Source organism: Anas acuta, chromosome 11 (assembly GCF_963932015.1).
Source record: "Anas acuta chromosome 11, bAnaAcu1.1, whole genome shotgun sequence".
NCBI classification, from domain to species: domain Eukaryota; kingdom Metazoa; phylum Chordata; class Aves; order Anseriformes; family Anatidae; genus Anas; species Anas acuta.
Genome location: NC_088989.1, coordinates 4,796,548 through 4,814,443, shown reverse-complemented (window position 1 = coordinate 4,814,443; position 17,896 = coordinate 4,796,548). Strand labels below are relative to the sequence as shown.

At 43.4% G+C, this 17,896-nt stretch overlaps 1 protein-coding gene across 18 annotated transcripts in view; it reads right to left on the bottom strand.

The window, feature by feature from the left end:
- The window catches only part of FOXP1 (forkhead box P1), a 364,305-nt gene that overhangs the window by 18,938 nt on the left and 327,471 nt on the right, over positions 1–17,896 (bottom strand). For 16 of the 18 annotated variants that reach the window (XM_068694644.1, XM_068694639.1, XM_068694636.1 and 13 more), the window contains 4 exons: positions 11,703–11,786; positions 3,098–3,299; positions 2,909–2,988; positions 2,169–2,270 (listed from right to left, as the gene is read on the bottom strand). In XM_068694644.1, the coding sequence (XP_068550745.1) occupies positions 2,169–2,270; positions 2,909–2,988; positions 3,098–3,299; positions 11,703–11,786 (468 nt within the window). The remainder of the gene's footprint in view (positions 1–2,168; positions 2,271–2,908; positions 2,989–3,097; positions 3,300–11,702; positions 11,787–17,896) is intronic. The other 2 variants (XM_068694646.1, XM_068694645.1) reach the window with 1 other exon arrangement.

The following is a 17,896-nucleotide window of genomic DNA, read 5'->3' as shown; positions in this document are numbered from 1 at the left end:
CCGTGCCTCATGGCTGCAATTCAGTGCCAGCAAATTACTCCAAAAATAAAGGCAAACAGACATTGCCTCTGACCTGTCAGAACCAGTTCACAGTGCTCCCTTAGCAATCAGCTTAACAGAAAAATTAGGAGCTATTATTGTAAGATTATATATTTACCTTGTTAAAAATATTTGTATGCAAGCCACTTTTGCAGAAAAATTACCCTGAACATGCTTGAATATAGAAAATGAAAGGGTTTGTTATTTTAATAGCTGCTCGTGCTCTGCGGTACAGCATTTTGGGGAAGAGGTTCATTTTTTAAAAGTCTTTATTCCTGCGCTCATCTGGTTTTTTGAAACAAGTCTCAAGGAAACTTGCCCAAACCAAACCCTGAGACTAAACTTGGGGAACACTGACTCAAATGCCCCCTAAGCGTTAGCTGAAGGTGAGCACAAATCAGCACATATATATTCAAATGATTTGGATTCTGCAATTAGACCCTTACGCCTGCACTGTGCCCCATGGGCTTCCCATCATGCCAACGCGGAGCTGCATTTCCATCCCTGCTGTTCCTGAAGGCTGGCACAAACCTGAGCAGTACAAAACCTGCATGACTTAAGTGGACACCAATTCTGGAACGTGAGGTGAAGCTTTTCTTCCCAGGTAGTGGAGCAGGACTAGGTGGAGGTGTCTGTGAGGGGTCTGCAAATGGACCTGCTGGGACACACTGCTCTTCTGCAAGCCCAGGGGTTGCCAGCCCTGCCTCTCTCTTCCTCTGTAAGCACACTGCAATTGCACGTGGCTCCTGGGACTCAATTTTAAGTGATGCACAAGCTAATTCCTGAAACTAGCCTCGCAGGACATACAGCCAAGGCTGCCTTCTTCCACTCCCTTCTCCACTTCCCTTCCTTTTGCTGCTGGAACTACATAGGATTTTTGCTTTAGACCCACACCTGCAGCTGCTGAAAAGGCCTACTGGAAGCACTCCAGCGGCAAAAGACAGGCAGGTCTAAATGGATCTTAAATCAAGGAAAGTTAATTTCCTTTCTGGATAGTAAGGAGGCTGCAAAGTGAAACACTGCTCATGTTTTCCAACTGAAGTCAAAGAATCAAAGCAGCAATCACATAGACTTTTCCTGAATCTAAGAGGTTACGGACCACGGTTGAAAATGTACAAAATTGCCCTGGGATCTGAATTAAAAGCATAATGTGCTACTAAAACTAAACTAACTTCCAAGGACCATTTTTAGCTCCATCCTTTGATGGAATTAATCTAAATGCAGGCTGAGACAGGAAAAATATGAAGAGCTAATGAAACAGCAGGTATGGGACATATTCATCCTACCTGGTCATTTGAAGTTGTTAGAGAACAAACGGAGTTGCCTAGATTAAGAGAAGCTCAAAGTACTAGGATGCAATTTTTACTGCAACGCAAGATCCTATTATTTGATTCATTCATTAGTAATTATACCAGCTTTAGAAGCCGGTGTGGCTATTATAATGTTATGTAGAAGGGAAAGAGTGGCCTCCAAAACAGAAAATAAAATTAGCTCCTCAGACCCCTTATCTAACAGTATCAGAGATGGTTACAGTAGGAAATTGAAGTGCCAAATATCAAGTTTTAGTTCTGTTAAACAGATTTCTTATGGTGGGGCTTGCTTCTTGCATATTATGTTCGATAAGCTTCTGCTGTGTGACTAAAAAAAAAAGGAAGTTTATAACAGATCTGCATATGTAGCTCAGAGTCAATTGATAGAGGAAAGAAATCCACTTATCTATAGATCCTGGGAAAAAAAAAAGTAGTTGTGATTACAGTCTGCATAACTAAAAAGACAAACAGCATATCTTCCACTGACACAATAACGTTACCTCTTTTTTTCTTTTTTTAATATGTTCCAGCTGAAGGGCTTGAGTTTCACTGCTAGCAGCAACCACACAGAGGAACTCGTGGCATAATCACAGAACATAAAAGCCAATAATGGGGATTCAATTAGTGGTTTTCAAAGGCAGAAGAATTTTTCTGCCAAATATCAAATTCTTCCTGCAGATAAGACACCTAGTGTGTGTCAAAACTGCCGATCTAAATTTTCATGTCCACATGTCGTTACAATTTGTTATGTCATCAGCAACGTCTATTCAGTACATGTCAGATATCAAAGGCAAGAGGCAGACACGGGATAATGCTTACCTTCCACGTCGCCGCGTTGCGTCTGAAGTAAGCAAACATTCGCGTGAACCAGTTGTAGATTTCATTTAGTGTTAGCTGTTTTTCTGGAGATTCGAGGATGGCCTTGTGAAGCAAATCAATTGCAAGATCAGTTATGAACAAAACAGTTCAAAATACATTCAGAGTTTCACTTGAACAAGCACAAGAAGGAAAGGAAGAGAAGCAAGGAAAAGAGAAGAGATTTGGAGCAAAAATCCAAAGGAAGGTTTTCACAATACAAACTAAGATTAATGGCTGTATTTAACAGTTCAATGGCAAAATTCAAAATGGAATTATCTAATTGTTTTGAGTTTTTATTTCTGTTTCCTTACAGAAATATTAATTTATTAGTCATTCATAAAGCAGAATCAAAGAGAAATGCAAAACATTTCACTAGCTGATTAAAGCTCAGTAATTATTTAGAGCTCAGATTAATTCTAGGGATCAGAGATTACTGTAGCTTGTGATAATTGACTTGCCATCTTTAAACAGGCTCATTTTCACTGTTGTGTGAAATGAATTTCCTAATAATCACATCGTATTGTAATACTTAATCAAAAGCAATTATGTTATATATTGCAGTTCTAAAAACCCTTATAGTAAAGGTTTGAGCATTTGAGCATGCTTACATACCAAAGGTTTGAAAATCTATTTAATCCAGAATGTGCACATATAGGGAGACTTTTTTTCTAATCCGAACGCGTGTGTTTGGCTCTGCTTACCTGTCTAATTAAAGATGCATACGTGAATGGTGGTCTAACTTCGGCGTTCTTATAAAATTCTTGGTTCTGGGCAATATCTGCTGAATAAGAGCAGTTGTTCTGTTATCATCACAGCCTCCCAATGCTGGGCTGCAGGCGACAGAAAGCCACGGGGGCCACAAGGGCCTGTGCCACCAGTACCCCCTTTACCTGAAGAAATGGGGACGTTGTATTTATCCGAGTACCGCCTCCGGATGGGTCCGACGTTGTGCATGCTCGTGGTAGTGATGACCGACGGTCCCTGCGTGACGGGAGTGATGGGTGCAGTCGGGGTGGTGGGAGTATGAGGTAAGCTCTGTGGAGAAGCCTCGGACGCCGTCTTGGAAAGCGTGACGCTTGATACCAGATTCAGCTGCAGAGGGAAGGAGAGGACGAGGACTGCGTTACAAACGGCGCTTCTGGCTAATTAAGGATGGTGGAGAAAATTCTCGGTAATGGCACTTCCCTCAGTTCGAAGCAGACAACACAGCTCGAGTGCTTGCTACAGCTCTAAGTGCTGTTGCAACATCTCCATTAGGAACCAGTAAAGAAATGAATATATAAATTTCCAGATTGATTAAAAAAAAAAAAAAAGAATGATGTAGCCTGCTGCCAGAACTACAAATTGTGGATTTTTATCTAAACCTTAAAACAAGATCTCACCGAGTACATAATCATTTTAATATTTTATTTTAGTTCCATTGTTTCACAATCTAAAGCCCACACGTCTCTTATTTCCATGCTATCATTATGCATGGCTTCTAATCAATCTTCTTGGATATTTCATTGAAGGCATCGGGCTTAGAATAAAAGGCAAAGACTTTCCTAAGGACGTGGTAGGGAGAAACGCAATCTCTCTCTTCAGTATCTGGGCTTTTTCTTTTTTTTTTTCTCGCTCCCGTTCATCCATTTTAAAAGCAAAGCCCCGAGTAGGTTAAATCTGGAATAATTTAATTAATCACACTGCATGAAATACTGCAGCCACTCAGCCCAGCACAAGTGGCACCACTCGCCTGTCTCCCCCGACGGAAGGCAGCGGCGTTACCTGCACAAACCCCGGCCCCAGACACTATTTGAAGCAGTGCCCTCAGGAACACGATGCTCCCTTACAATAGGTCGCTCCTGCTGGAGTATTTTCAATGAACACCCCATCTCTTACCCACGGTATCAGAAAGGATGACCGAGAAAAGGGCTCTCTGAACCACTTCCACATTTCCTTCTCTTAGGCACTTTTGCAAATAGTATCGGTGAAATCCGGACCCCATTGAAGTCAGTAGCAAAATTCCTACTGAATTTACCAGGGCCGGAATTTTATAACTTTTGTTCATAATTAGAATTCTTTTTGGCTGGACATTAAACCTTTTCAGATGAAGGCGAGGCGCCCAGGTCAGACACGCCCCCAAACATCTCCAGTTTATCCATAAGGCACTGTATTCATTTTCCTCATGTGAAAATAACCAGATAAGAAAACTCCTGTTAGCATCCCTCATATGAGTTAACAGCCACAAATAGGGGTTCTTTATCGAAACAACAGGATTTATCCAAAACAAAGGTAGTGGAAAATAAAAGGTTCCGGTGTCACAGAAGCGACACCAAGACAAAAAGCCAGTGGCCCACAGGAAGGGCCCAGCCGAGTGACAGATAAGGGTGCCTGCTTTTCTGTCCTGACTGCGAAGCACAGCCACAAAAACTGGAAAAAAAAGACTGAAAGCCCAGCCATAAAAACCTGGTGCTGCAAAGTGCTGCACGACCCCGCAGCCTGGCAGCACAGGTACCTGCCACCCATCCCTTTGTGCCGGTGCCTGCAAACCGGGGCTCTCCTCACACGGGAAATATTTAACGGTTCGTGGCGATGCTGGAGAGCAAGACCCCAGCGAGGAGATGACGAGAGGCAGTAAAACACAGGTATTGATTTCCCAGCGAATCCCGCCCCGGCGGGAGCAGCTAAGTGCAAGCTGCGGGAGAAGACGCGGGCTGGGAGCCCGGCGGTGCCGAGAGCCACCTCCGCTTGTTGACTGGCGTGATTTAAGGACACTGATTAGGGATACACACCCGGTAATGTCTCCCTGTTATCCATCTATCCATCTATTACATATGATAAAAGGACCGGTGACGATAATAATAGTACAACTGACAGGTCTCACCATGAAATTAAATCTACTGTATTTTATCTCAGTTTCTAAATGGACATTTTAACAGTCCAATAACTGCGAGCAAATCTGCATCAATTTTAAGTGCCCATCTCTAGCGGAGGCTTGGCAGCCGGGCCCTCCTGTTGGAAAGATCACTGCTCGTGCTTCATCATTACGGCTCTCGCTACCCCATTTCAAAAGAGTTTGCTTCCTTTTTTAGTGTTTAAAAACTTAACATTTAATCTGTTTCTACTAGGGAGCAGCGAGAAAGGATCCCCAAAGGTCAGCGTTCCCTGCTTCCAGAATGTGAATCGAGTTAAATTTCTTCAGGCTTTTCAGCATAGGTAGCAAGTAGAAATAAACACAGGAGAGGACGAGCAAAGGGGGGGGCTTTAACAGGCTTGACAAATGACACTGTGATTCACACCCACTGCTGGGCTGCCACTAATAAGCTACAGAGGAAGCAGCCAATCTCAGCTAATTACCAGATAAAATTGTATTGTAAGGACTCTAATTAGGAGATGCTTATGGAGGTGATCTAATGATTAAACGCTGCATTCGAGTGACCCCACCATCAATGTGCAGTGGTGCAAGATGTCACTGGAATATTTTGTAGAAACAGTAATTTTATTTCAAGGAGGGGAGGCAGTAATATTTGTAATAATGGCTATGAGGTAAACTAATTAAAAGACAGTTCCTAAAGGAAGACTGTGGCTTTGAGCAGCTGTGGCCGTTCCAAAACAAAGTGCCAAATCTCAACAGAGGAGCTGCAGTCAAGTGGAAAATTTCTGCCTGACCTCTGCTCTCGCTATTAATTTGCAGGAAAACTAATGACACATATACATATTCCCACAAAATTGTTCTAATTGCTAATTTGCCAAAGGAGCCCAGTTTCCAAATTAAACATGACTGCAGTCTGCGAGGAAAGAAAGAACAAAAAGCTGGAATGCTGCGAGTATGCCGCATTTCACCTCCGCCGACCGTTTGTGAGCCTGAACCAACAAGTTAATGAAAGACGACCTTGTCAATTGCTAGCGAAGTTCTTCCTCCTCCTGCCTTGCATTTTTTTCACCGCTCTCTCCTCTTCTGGCAGGGGACTGATCCCTGCAGGGGACATTACCGACACCCGGAGCAGGGCAAGGGGGAAGTGGGCTGCTCCCAGACGCTTTCTTTGTGGGGTCTGTAACGCGAGGACTGCAAACTGGGGGGTGAATTAGAGCAGAACAACAAATTATGAATGGTGTTGGTTTTGTTGCAATCTTGAAATATTCATCGGGATTGTAAACTATTAAATCTTAATATTGTGCCCAATTAGAAATGCGCTAACGCCCGTGCCCCGCACGGCCGAGGACGATTATTCAGGGCAAAGATCAGGAAGGGACGGGGCTGGGAGGGTTTCTTTTCCTGATGGAAACTCGACACGGTTGCTCACTGTTTGCATTTTCTATTTAAAAACAAGTTACTATGATTAGCGAAGTTGTTCACACTGGTATGTTGTACACAGCCTGTTTCCCACATACTGTAATTTTTGGACGAGGAACCATTTTTGTCAGAGGGGAGCGAACACGGGTCACCAAGTTTGCACTTGAATGAGGGAGAATTTTTGTCCTGCAGTAAGGCACAACCATGTCAGGCACCGTACAGCCCTCACACCAAAGAGTTAAACGTTTCTGTAGTGTTTGCACTGGGGATGGGGGGAGGGAGGATTTCCTCCAGCCTTAAAAGAAAACAAGAGAAAAAAAAAACAACAAACAACAGAAGAAAAAAAAAGAAAGAAAGAAAAAAAGAAAACACCAAACCCCACAACCGGTTTATACCCGTAAATTATTCTGTAAATTCAGTCTCTGAAAGGTGTTGGTTGCTTTGTTCAGTTTTGGTTTTTAAGACCAGCACCTCATACTGCTTTAACTCAACAATCATAAATGCTGTAATTGTTTCAGTGTTCAATATCCTGCTTAGGATTTTATTATTAACCTTCCCTTTCAAGAAATAGTCATGTCTTCCTATTAAAGGTGAAGACTGAGTCATTTTTTTTTTTCCTTAGATATAAACAAGGCAGAGAGGTAACCCTCTCCTTCACCCTGTAAACCAGATTTCCAGTAAGTGGCTCTCCCATTAAGGCTCAGCCTGAGTTCTTTTTGTGTAAACATTTTACATGACAATAGTGGCTGCAATAAAAAACCCGATCTGAAACACTTTTAAAAGAAAAAAAAAAAAAGAAAAAAGGAAAAAGAAAAGAAATACACATGTCTAAACAACCCAGAGGGGCCATACCCACTGCTGCAGGGCAGTGATTCCCCTGCTATTGCTGCTGCTGTCCTGGTCACAGCCGGGGCTGGGGATTTATCTGAGCCAAGCTGCTGGACCCTAAACCACTCCAGAGCAGAGAGTGCTTTTCTTCACACCGAGGGTGGGAGAGAAAGCTGACGCTGGGCCTGAAACTTAGTTAAATGCCGTGTCTTCCTCTCCCGTTTCAGCCTGGACACATCAGCGCGTTAGATGCGAGCCTGGCAGGCAGCAATCACTTAGCAGGTGTTGTTATTGGCAGGAACACTGAGGAAACTGAAGCTGAGGAGTGAGACTTAATGAAAACCAGTATATAAAAACAGCTTTTGTTGTGCTTGAGAATCTCTCTTTATTGCTGTGTATCATTATTTTTTCAAACTATAAAGTACGGCTACAGCAGCTAAAATGCTCAGTCATTACCTCAACAGTTAAAAGACTATTTTTTTTAATGCTTTGTTATTACAGTTGCTAAAAACAGTATTTCAAAACAATCGTAATTGCTATGGTTAGGTTAAAAAAAATACATTAAATAGGGGATATCTAACAGTACGTTTTATTTAAAGTGCCAAAAGTTTCTCTTAAAGTTTTCTGTCTGTTTTTACAAGATGGATATAGCACCTAGTATGCAGAATTACTTGTTGGTTGATGCTTTTTCCTTTTCCCTTGCTTCGTATGAACTTCAGTGTTAGTTAATCCTCCAAAAAAATCACATTTCCATTTTAACCTACCATGCTGATCACTACCACGAATGAAAATAGCATGTAGGGGAAGCTATCTTAATTGCAAAACCAGAATGATAATTCTGGAGCAATCGCTGTTCTGGCTTTTCTTTTTCTGCCTTGAAAAAAATTTTTACCTTAAAAAGATGTCACAGCATATTGCTTCCCAGCTTTGTTCTCACTTCAGCCAGTCCTTTATTCTCACCAAAACACCACACGCAGCAGTAATAGGAACAACTTCACATGTTCCCAGTGCCAGCTGAGAGCTGCTGCCATTTTCTTGGAAGCTGTTGCACCGCTGGACCCTGTCATCACCAAGCAGGCACCCACACTGCCCTCACCCCAACTGCTCTCCTTCCCCAGCCTGCCCTCAGTCATCTTCCTGGCTGCCCCAAGCCCCAGCGGGAACACAAGAGCTGCCCTTTCCACTACACGAGACATCGGCAGCAAGCTGAAGGGCTTTCTCGAGCAGTTTTGGTGGATTGGGGTAGGGAAACGCATGGGCCCTTCCACTGCGATGGTGAAAATTATGTGATGGACACAACCAGGCTGGAGAAACAGCCGTTCACCAACCCTGGGTGAATTGTGAATTGATGGAGAAGCACCACGAAGCTGCCTGGGATCCAACCAGTCCTTGACAACCACCTGCCCACCACCACCTGAAGCCCAAGGGGCAAAGGCAGGGCCGATGGTCAGTGTGGGTCACACTGGGCTCCTGGTTAAATCAGATGAGCAGTAAGCAGCTCAATCACCGCTTCTACCTGCCAGCACCACACGGTTTATAAATAAGCATTAAGATCCTTTGAGCAGAATAAAAACATTTCCTCAGTCATGAAAAGGCTGTAATTTTAAATCCCAATTCACTGCTACATTTGGATTCGCAGCCACTCGTTCCTTTATAAGTGCCGATGTACCGTAATATATTAATTCTAACATACACCTTGCATTAGTTATGTTGGCAAAAAAAAATTAATTACTGGATGTAAAGAATACTTTGCACTGCAATAATGGTCATCAGATCTTTTTACCAAAGTCCTATCCCACTGAGTTAAAAGGACTAGGGTCTAGCAGAGCCTGAGCAGTGCCTGTGTATTTTTTTCACAACGAAAGCACAATTTATGCAAAACACTATACTTCTACATTTTATAATTAATTTTCAAATGCTTCACCTATACATATTTTAATAATTTCTGATTTATCAGATGGTATCTATAATAAATTTTTCTATATTTCAATAAATGAAAAGAAGGCAGTTTCAATCCAACAACAGAGTGCCACACAATATAGGCCTGTCAGGCACCAATTTTTACTTCTAACATGTAAGTTAAAGGATAAGGAATTTATAATGCTGCCTGTGAACGAAACCACTTTTCATACACAAATGTGATCTTTTTTTTTCCAAAGGGTAATACAACAGTACATTTACATAAACTAATCCAAACAATCTATGTATTTGACAATGGCAAACCTCACACAGACTGCCTATTGTTGGTTTACATCTTGGAGTTCTTTATGTTGGCTTGTAACACTGCTCTAGCTGTCAAAGGTTTGACTTGGACTCCAAATAAATGGTTATAGAAGTGCTGTGCAGCGATATTGGACTTCTTTGCAAAAGAAAACCTGCTGTGTATGAATTCAAAAGCTATTAATTTTTCAGTCAAAAATATTCATGCCTATTTCTTTTAATAAAGAAACACTGTGCTGAGCAACTGAGAGATAATGTTGACTAGTGGTACAGAATTTTCAATAGAGCAGTTAAAAATAAATTTAGTAGGAGGTCCCCAACAAAGCTATAATTTTCCAGAATGTAAAACATTTTTAATACTAATCAAGACAGCCCTTTTCCCCCTGCGTTCACTTTTTTTATTTTTTTTCCGCTGCTTTTCCCTGTTTATTAGCTGTTAACACTAATCTTCATGGCGACACCGCCTGGCATCTCCGTAGCCTACAACACCCGCCAAAGCTTCCTGCCCTCCGCGGCTGAGCATCGATCACTAGCTGCCTTGCCAAACACTGCTCGCCTTCTTATGATTTCCTCCCTTTAGTTTTTAATCCTTCCTCCTGAGGGGCACCGCTGTTATGAAAGGCCTCAAGGCAGAGTGCTTTGAGACTCCCAGATTATTCCGCTGTTTTAATTTTTAATCCAGTAAGAGCTATAGAAACCAAACCTCCTCCCCATTCTGTTGGGTCTACATACTTTGCCAACAATGTGCTGAAGCATTTGCATTCAGGCTGAGATGGATACGAGGAAGTAGGAGAATGCTATTTTTATAGCCACTGTATGTAGTTTCCACTCTAGAGAGCCGGTATCCACCAGATCAAGCAATTTGAGGAATCTCAACAGCTTAAATGGAAGGGTTCATACCTACCACTCAACTCTCTCCAAGACGGCACCGAAATTTCCCGTTGACTTTGACATCTGCTCCAGCGCTGCCGAATAGCCTGCAATTTTCTATCTAGTAGCCTCCCTATGCACTTCTGCAGCCATTTATTTCCAACTACATGGAAACTGAGAAATCCGTTTCTAGTAAAAATGGGTGCGCGAAGTGTTTAATGATTTTATGTTCTCTATCTCTGTAATGTGTTCTGTTTCAGACATTAATTTTGTCTACCAACTGCATCTTGGCAGGCTACCATATTTGCTGGGTTAATAGTCTGACTCCTTTTTATTTCGATCACCATAAATCACACATATATGGGTGTGTGTTTGCTTTATTTATAGAAAAAAAAATCAGTCAAAACAGATAAACCAATACTTTGTCATTATGCTGCATCATTGCATATTGATTAAAATTGCTAGTACTAACTATAGATTGTCAACGCTCAATTAATTTTCACACAATGACTCAAAGCAAAATCAAATAAAGCCAGTGTACCTTTAAATCTTACAAATCTTAAAATCAAGAAGCAAAGCACTCTCTCCACTTTGAATAATCATGTGAAGCTCTGAGGAACATTTTCAGCATTAAGAGGTTAGGAGAAAACAACAGCTGAAGAGTCATTTTGGGCAGGGGAAGAGATGGTAGACTTGTCTTTTTTGGGGGAGTAACCCAGGAGCTGGCTTGGCCTGCAGAGCCCCTGGGTACTGTGCAAGAAGGTGGAGTTTATGAAGCAGCTGACCAACCCCTCCTGCCTCGCTGCTTCCCCTGCACCCCCTTTTCTAAAGAGCAATCTGGGGTGGAAAAGGTTTAGCTTCTCAGTTTCAACAGTGTAAAACCCGATACCGAGTAACTGCTTATCATCGAAACGTGCAACTAGAGCCTGTTCTACTGTAAATGTCTGTCGGAGAGAAAGCTAAATAAATACACTAAATATAATTTAATTACATCTCCTTCCTAACACTTCCTAAGATTTCATGCAAGTCGGACCAATGTAAAGAGATTTACAGGCCAGAGAAAGGCCCCCCACAACAGCTTTGGAGTCTGGTTTCTGCGGCCCCCCGAAGGAAGAAGGATGGTGAGAAGGGGGTCCCTGTGGCAGTGCCTCCTGCAAAGCCCCAGCGAGGGAGGTGTTTTGCATCTCCTCGCCGCGACAGGCTGCACACAGCGGGCCACGCTTCGCATCACACGCCCAGGTGGGAAACAGGAAAAGAGGTTTGTTGTGAGGTTTTGTTTGCTTTCTGCACAGTTCAGTACTTACGGGCTGAGGGGTGGCTTTTGGTTCAGTTGACTTCACATGCAGGTGTGTCATCATGGCTTGCAGGCGCTCTTTATCTTTTGCAAGCTGAAGGGGGGGGAAAAAAACGCTCTATTACTTGTAGGAATAAAATCCAATCTCTGCTTATTCCTAATTAAACAGTTGGCACCAACGTGCAAGACAGAAGAGTTTTATTGCTGAGCAGTTTGGAAATTGTATATGGTCTTTTTGCGAGGCAAAGCTAACGCTTGGTGCTGGGTGTCAGTGCTTCCCAAAGCAAAATGCATTAGCCCTTGAGTGAGAAGAGCTAGACCTGCCGGCACCAAGAGGTTCACTCTAGCCCTGACAGCTAAAAGGCATCAGTGAATCATGTTTATTAACCAGCCCCGCTCCAGCCCGGGAGGCACAGCAGAAAGCGAGCTACGCAGTGCCTCCGTGATGCCTTTTCCTCCTGCCGTAGCAGCAAACAAGCAGCACGAGCGGGCCGCAGCTCTCACGTCACGTGCAGGAGTTGTGGCACCGCGCAGCAGGCGAGGAGCTGGCGGTGGTTAAACCACACGAGGCTCCGCGGTGAGTCGCGACAGGCGGCCTCGGCGCTCTGCTGGTCCTTGAGAGCTGGCAAAAACCCCGTGGGGCCACGAGGGGAACCCGAATCCCTTTGGTGCATGAGTGAGGGAGCACAGGGTGGGACAGCTAACCATGTCGTCTACTGCATCACAGCCCACAACCGGGGCCAAGCTGGATGTCAAGGGCTGTCCCTCACTTCCTCAAGTCTCTTGAGGTTTTTTCCTTGAGATCTGCACCTGGATGGTGTCTCAGGATCACACCCTACACAGCTGTGGCCAGGATGGCTTCCCAATGCATTTCAAACGCACTGGCCAGGCACTAAATCTCACTATTTTCAGAAACTTTTTCTATAGGCAAATAGGACTTTTTCCGGCTGCTATTAAAAAAAAGGAAAAAGGAAAAAAAGAAAAAAAAAAAAAAAGAAAAAAAAGCAGGATGATATTATGAAATAACACTAATGAAAAAGGCGTGTTAACCTACATGCCCAACATAAATGCTCCTGTTTCCAGCAGGACTTGGATCAGGTTCTCACAGATGACAATTTTTGCAGAGCTGAGCTGTGCTTTAGACAAGCCAGATTCCTGGTGCCAAGAGGAGAACTGTGCTTGCATTCCAGTGAAACTTTAAACAACCTGCCCACCTTATCACAGTCATCTGTTTGTAGCAGCAGAGTTGGGCTAAGTGTATATAAAAGGAGACTTGGTCATAAATCCCCATTCATAACCTTACAGTCAAGGTTGTCTTGCTCTTCACAAGGCGAGGGGTTTCGGACCGTGCCAGAAAGGCGTCATGATGGGATAAAATTTGGCACACAAGTTTCCAAGACAGGAATTAAATAAAGGGAAAAATGGTGTCACCGCTGTGCGCTCTGGAAGTGCAAAAGCAAAATTGCTGGGCTTTTCAGGCTGCTTTTCTTTTCTTGGTCAAAAACCTCCATGGCGAATGAGAAAAGCTGAAGCTGATAGCAGATCTCCTGCAATCTATCTCCAGATCTGCTCTGGATATCACAAAAGAGCAGCGACGGGCTCTTATCATAGCAATGCAGTAGAAACTTCTCCCTCTGAGAGTCCTCTGAGGACCTCTTCAGAGAAAGTAGAGGTCTCTCCCCTCAGCTGCTGTGCTTTACACGGAACAAATAAAAAACAGTAAACATCTCATTCTCAGTGCAGCTTTGTTGGGCGGTCTCTCATCCTGAGCAGTTAGCGGGCACCGGGTCATCTGTGCATGACGTTTTGGTCTGCAGGCTACTGCAGAAACCAAAGCTCTAAGCCCAAACAAACAAAATGCAGGCACCTGAAAACTTCCTGCTTGCAACAGAGCAGTGCCAGCAGGGAAAGGCACCCGGGCAGCATGGGGCACACCCTGCGCCAGGCTTCCTCTGTGTCCCCTCGTCGAAACGGAGCGGTACTGAGCTCCCAACAGCCAGGGTCCTCGCTTTTATTGGTTTTAGTCATCATCTTAGCACGCTTTTAATGCAGTTTCTGGTGGGGGAACGTTATTAAAGATCCTCTCGACATTTCAGGCAGACACACGCTAGTGTTTTGTCATAGTCTAGGAATTCAAACACTCACCCAGTTAGGCAGGAGTTTAAATTATGAAAAATAGAGGTCTCTCAGTTTCAAAGCGCTGAAGAGAAGTAAAAAAATCTGAAGAATTTCTTTAAACTGTTTTTCCCCTAGGTCAGGAAGCAGCAGTGATACCAAACCAGAACGTCACCAGCAGCCCCGTGGCTCAGCAGGGTGATTCAAGAGAAGTCACGACGGCTGCTGGGCCGCTGATGGGAGCAAGTGCTCACTGGAGTGCAGATGGTCCCAAAATGGGGATTGCCAGTGGACTTACAGGAAAACGCTCCTGATCTACTGACAGTGTTATTGGGCAAGAGACTGTTACGAAACCAAAATAAACTGATTCATGCAACTCTTGAATCAGTCTGAAGAGCTGTGCTTCAGTGCTCCTGGTGGGCACTATTTCCCACCAGGGAATTATTCCCCACCTGCTGCTCTCCTGTGGCAGCTTCTTAGTCTAGAAAACTGCACTCGAAGGGATACACCCATCTTTAATTTGGAGTCACGCTGGCAGCTCCCTCCCTTGGCACTAGCATGGAGCAGGACAGGGGGCACAGAGGGAACCATGTCCTTGCCTGGGGCTCAGTCAGCACCCACAGACCTGCCGAGTCCTGCTGGAAAGGGTGCCCCTACCTCTGGGTGCAGAGCCCTCCCCAAATGACAGTGCTGGCTGATGGCACAGGAGAAAATACTGGAAGAGCTTTTTAGAAGAACAGGGGCTGTAGATCTGTCATAGCTTTGTGTGGCAAGGCCTTAGAGCTGCTGGTCCAGCCCGAAATGTTTACGTGTTCAGAGGGGGCCTGGTAAAATTCAGGGTCAAGACCTTATCAGTTGAAGATCCAACACTGAGGAGCAGATCAGAAACAGCAAGTTCTTGGTTTTCATTGCAGATTACTTCAATGCCTGAGTTCTGCTCCCTATAGGGCACATGAAGACTCTGACAACACAGTCCCATCTGAAGCCTCGTTCCTTTTTCCTGTATCCTTTTTGAAAGGTCTAGATGGTGACAATTTTCAAGTGGCCACCCAGTTCCTCATGGAAAGCCCCATTTTGTGAGGCTTCCTCCTCTCACAATTCCACCAATGGTGCTCAATTCTGTGCAGTTTCACCATGATCTAGGTGCCTAAGAGTGTTTCTTCCATAGAAAACCCTTCCAGGGCAAGGTACATGTGTACAGTGCTTTGCAGGTTTGGACACCAGGCACATACCTTGGCCTGGAGAGGTTAAATCCTAAAACTGCACCTGCTTGAAAAGCAGAAGAGGGAAGGCACTGAAAGCACAGGCCATAAGGGGATGAAGGAGAGGAGGCAGCAAAGTCTGTTGACCAAGGAGCAAGAGAGAAGTCATTAGGCACACAGGGTGCAGAAGCTGTCCGGGAGGAAAAACAGACAGAAAATAGGGGCAAGGAGCAGGAACGTGAAAATGGAAACCCAGTGAGGGCATTCAGTGGGAGCAGCATGGCCAGATCAACAGGAAGAGGAGATCACTTCAGCAGCAGGATTTTGGAAAAAGACCAAGGACAAAGGAGAAGGAAGTCAGCCGTGGGCAGTGTGAGAGACAACCAAGACATAACCTTCCCTCCTGTTACGTGCTTATTAGTAAGGCTGTGTACTAGAAAGGTTCAGGATCCGTTTTTCAAAAGTGTCAATGGATGCTTTAGGAAAACAAGCCCACGCAGTGTTTTTGCTCCCCTGAAAATGGTCAGCTGGATTCCTGTTCTACTGGGAGATACATATTATATTTTTATTTTTTTAAAAAAGTATATCAGAGCCTTGTTGCTGTCCTGAAATGTTTTTCCACTCAACGCTGGTGCAGCAAAATGAATGTCATATTCCAGCTAAGATCTCACTAAGGATAGGGAAGTGTTCCTGTGTTTGTGTTTTACCCAGCAGCCCAATTCTCACTATTTATAATGGCAACAAATGATCATGTCAGGATGGTTTAAACAAAGTGAAATATGAGAAGAACTCTACCTTGTCTGTGAAATTTTAAATGTTTGTGATGGAAATGCTGAGACCTAAGCTTCATGATACTTCTGCAAAAGGGCATTTACAATCAAACACAAAACATATCTGACCTGTTTTTTCCTTCAAAAAGTTCATTTAAAACTACTGCCTTTTAAAAACACTGCATTTATCTCTGTCCATGATACTGACAAAACTATTCTGTGTAAAATAAATAATATTAAAAAAAAAGGCTTGCATTTGTGTCCATTTAAAACCTGTAGTGCATCCCTCAGATATAACGGATTTGTTAGGTTTGTGTCTCAACAGGGCTGTATGAGCATGAGACAGGGCAGCAGCTGGGTCTTGCCATGATGTTGGTCCCCGAACAGCACACAACGCTGCACAGCTCTGCTTGAAGGCAAAGCTTCTCATCACTGCTGAAAGTCATGGAGGCAACGGGTAAAAGCTACAGGTCCCTCTCCTATCTGGCTCACAGAACTCACGTAGTTGGCCACAGGGCTGATTTGTGCCCCTGTTGGCAACTGCTCCACTGGGGGAGCGTTAGGGCAATGGTCTTGGTCTAGCTGCTCCTGCTCTAACACGCTGGGTGCTGCAGACCATGTCATTGAAAACTGTGCTAATGGGCTAGGCTTTCATTGTATTATGTTCCTCTGTAAAAAAACGAGGTCACAGACTGATAATGTAGGCACTGGAAGACAAATCCTCTGTCTCTTCCTGTGTACAAAGTTATGCAGATTATCAGAGGACAGATCCACAAGACCACTGGAGGGAGAAGGGGGGAGTCACAGGTGCATTGCAGAAGCTGGACAACCCTCTTCCTCCATCCATTCTTGATGGATGATGCATAGATGGTCTCACTCTGTTATTAACACCCCAGTCTAAATTAAGCCTCCAGTTCATCCTGTGTACTGTGCTAGCAAGACTGTTAGAAATAGTCATACAGAATTTTTTGACTTAGCCCTCATATCACTTTGTAATTATGTTCTTGACTTGGGGACTTTATGCTACCTTCCATGCAAGGACTCTAAGCTAAGACAGATTCTCAGCGCTAAATGGGTGTGAATCTGTGGATATTAGTCACTCGCTACTATTAGCGTAATGCAGCACTAATGAACCTTTCCAAAGTATTGTCAAAGGCCTGTGGAGAGGCAGCAACCAGTGGTGGTGTCCTGTTGAAGTCTAGGGCATCACCCTGTAGTTCCAGGCACAGACATGCCCAGTAACTGCAGGAGAGAAGGATTAATGCTTTTCAAGCTGACTGCAACTGAATAATCTAGATTTACCTTCAGCACGAGTTATTACTGCATCTTGGTAAAAGATTATCTCGTATCTCAGTTTACCAGGAAGACTGCAGATTCTTTCTTCTAATTCCCAAGAAACTTGTTAAAATAACAGACCATTTCTCATAACATTTTCTGCGAGACTCTGATATTTTATGACTGGTAGTTTGATTTTTATAAAACTTGTATTAAAATAGTTTATATTGCTTTGGCTAATAGTGAAAAAGTGTCATGACCAGCGTGTTCCTGAAAGTAAAATTTAGGAAATATCTATGAAAAAAAAGGGTAATTTGTAAGATAAGAAGATAAAAGGAATTTTTTAAAAATGCTTATCTTGAAAAGTAACAACAAGAAGTTTAAGTGTGTTTTTGCTGATTTTTCTCTCCAACTATTTGAAGCTATAAATGACTTAACTCAGTAAAATTCCAAATGTAATTATCTTCTGTACTTAGCCCAAGGCTTTCCATATATCTCTACACTGCTGTCTTGCATACAAAATAGGTTTTTCAATAGCTGGTAACTATATAATGTACAACATTGTTTTAATTTCCCCTTCTTTGCTAACCTCTTGCCTACACGCAGACAGACTGTCAAAGGAGCCCAGCTAGAGCAGCGAGGTGCAGAGAGACAGAAAGAACTCAGAAGCATTTGGAAAGGCAGTTACACAAACAGGTCATATCTTTGCATTGCATTCAATATATTCCCAGTTACCCTCTTTTTGCACTTTAAACAACCTCATTTGCTACAAATGGCAAAATAATAATAATAATAATAAATACATGGAGAGTGTTAGTATATGAGAGACCACCAAACAAGCC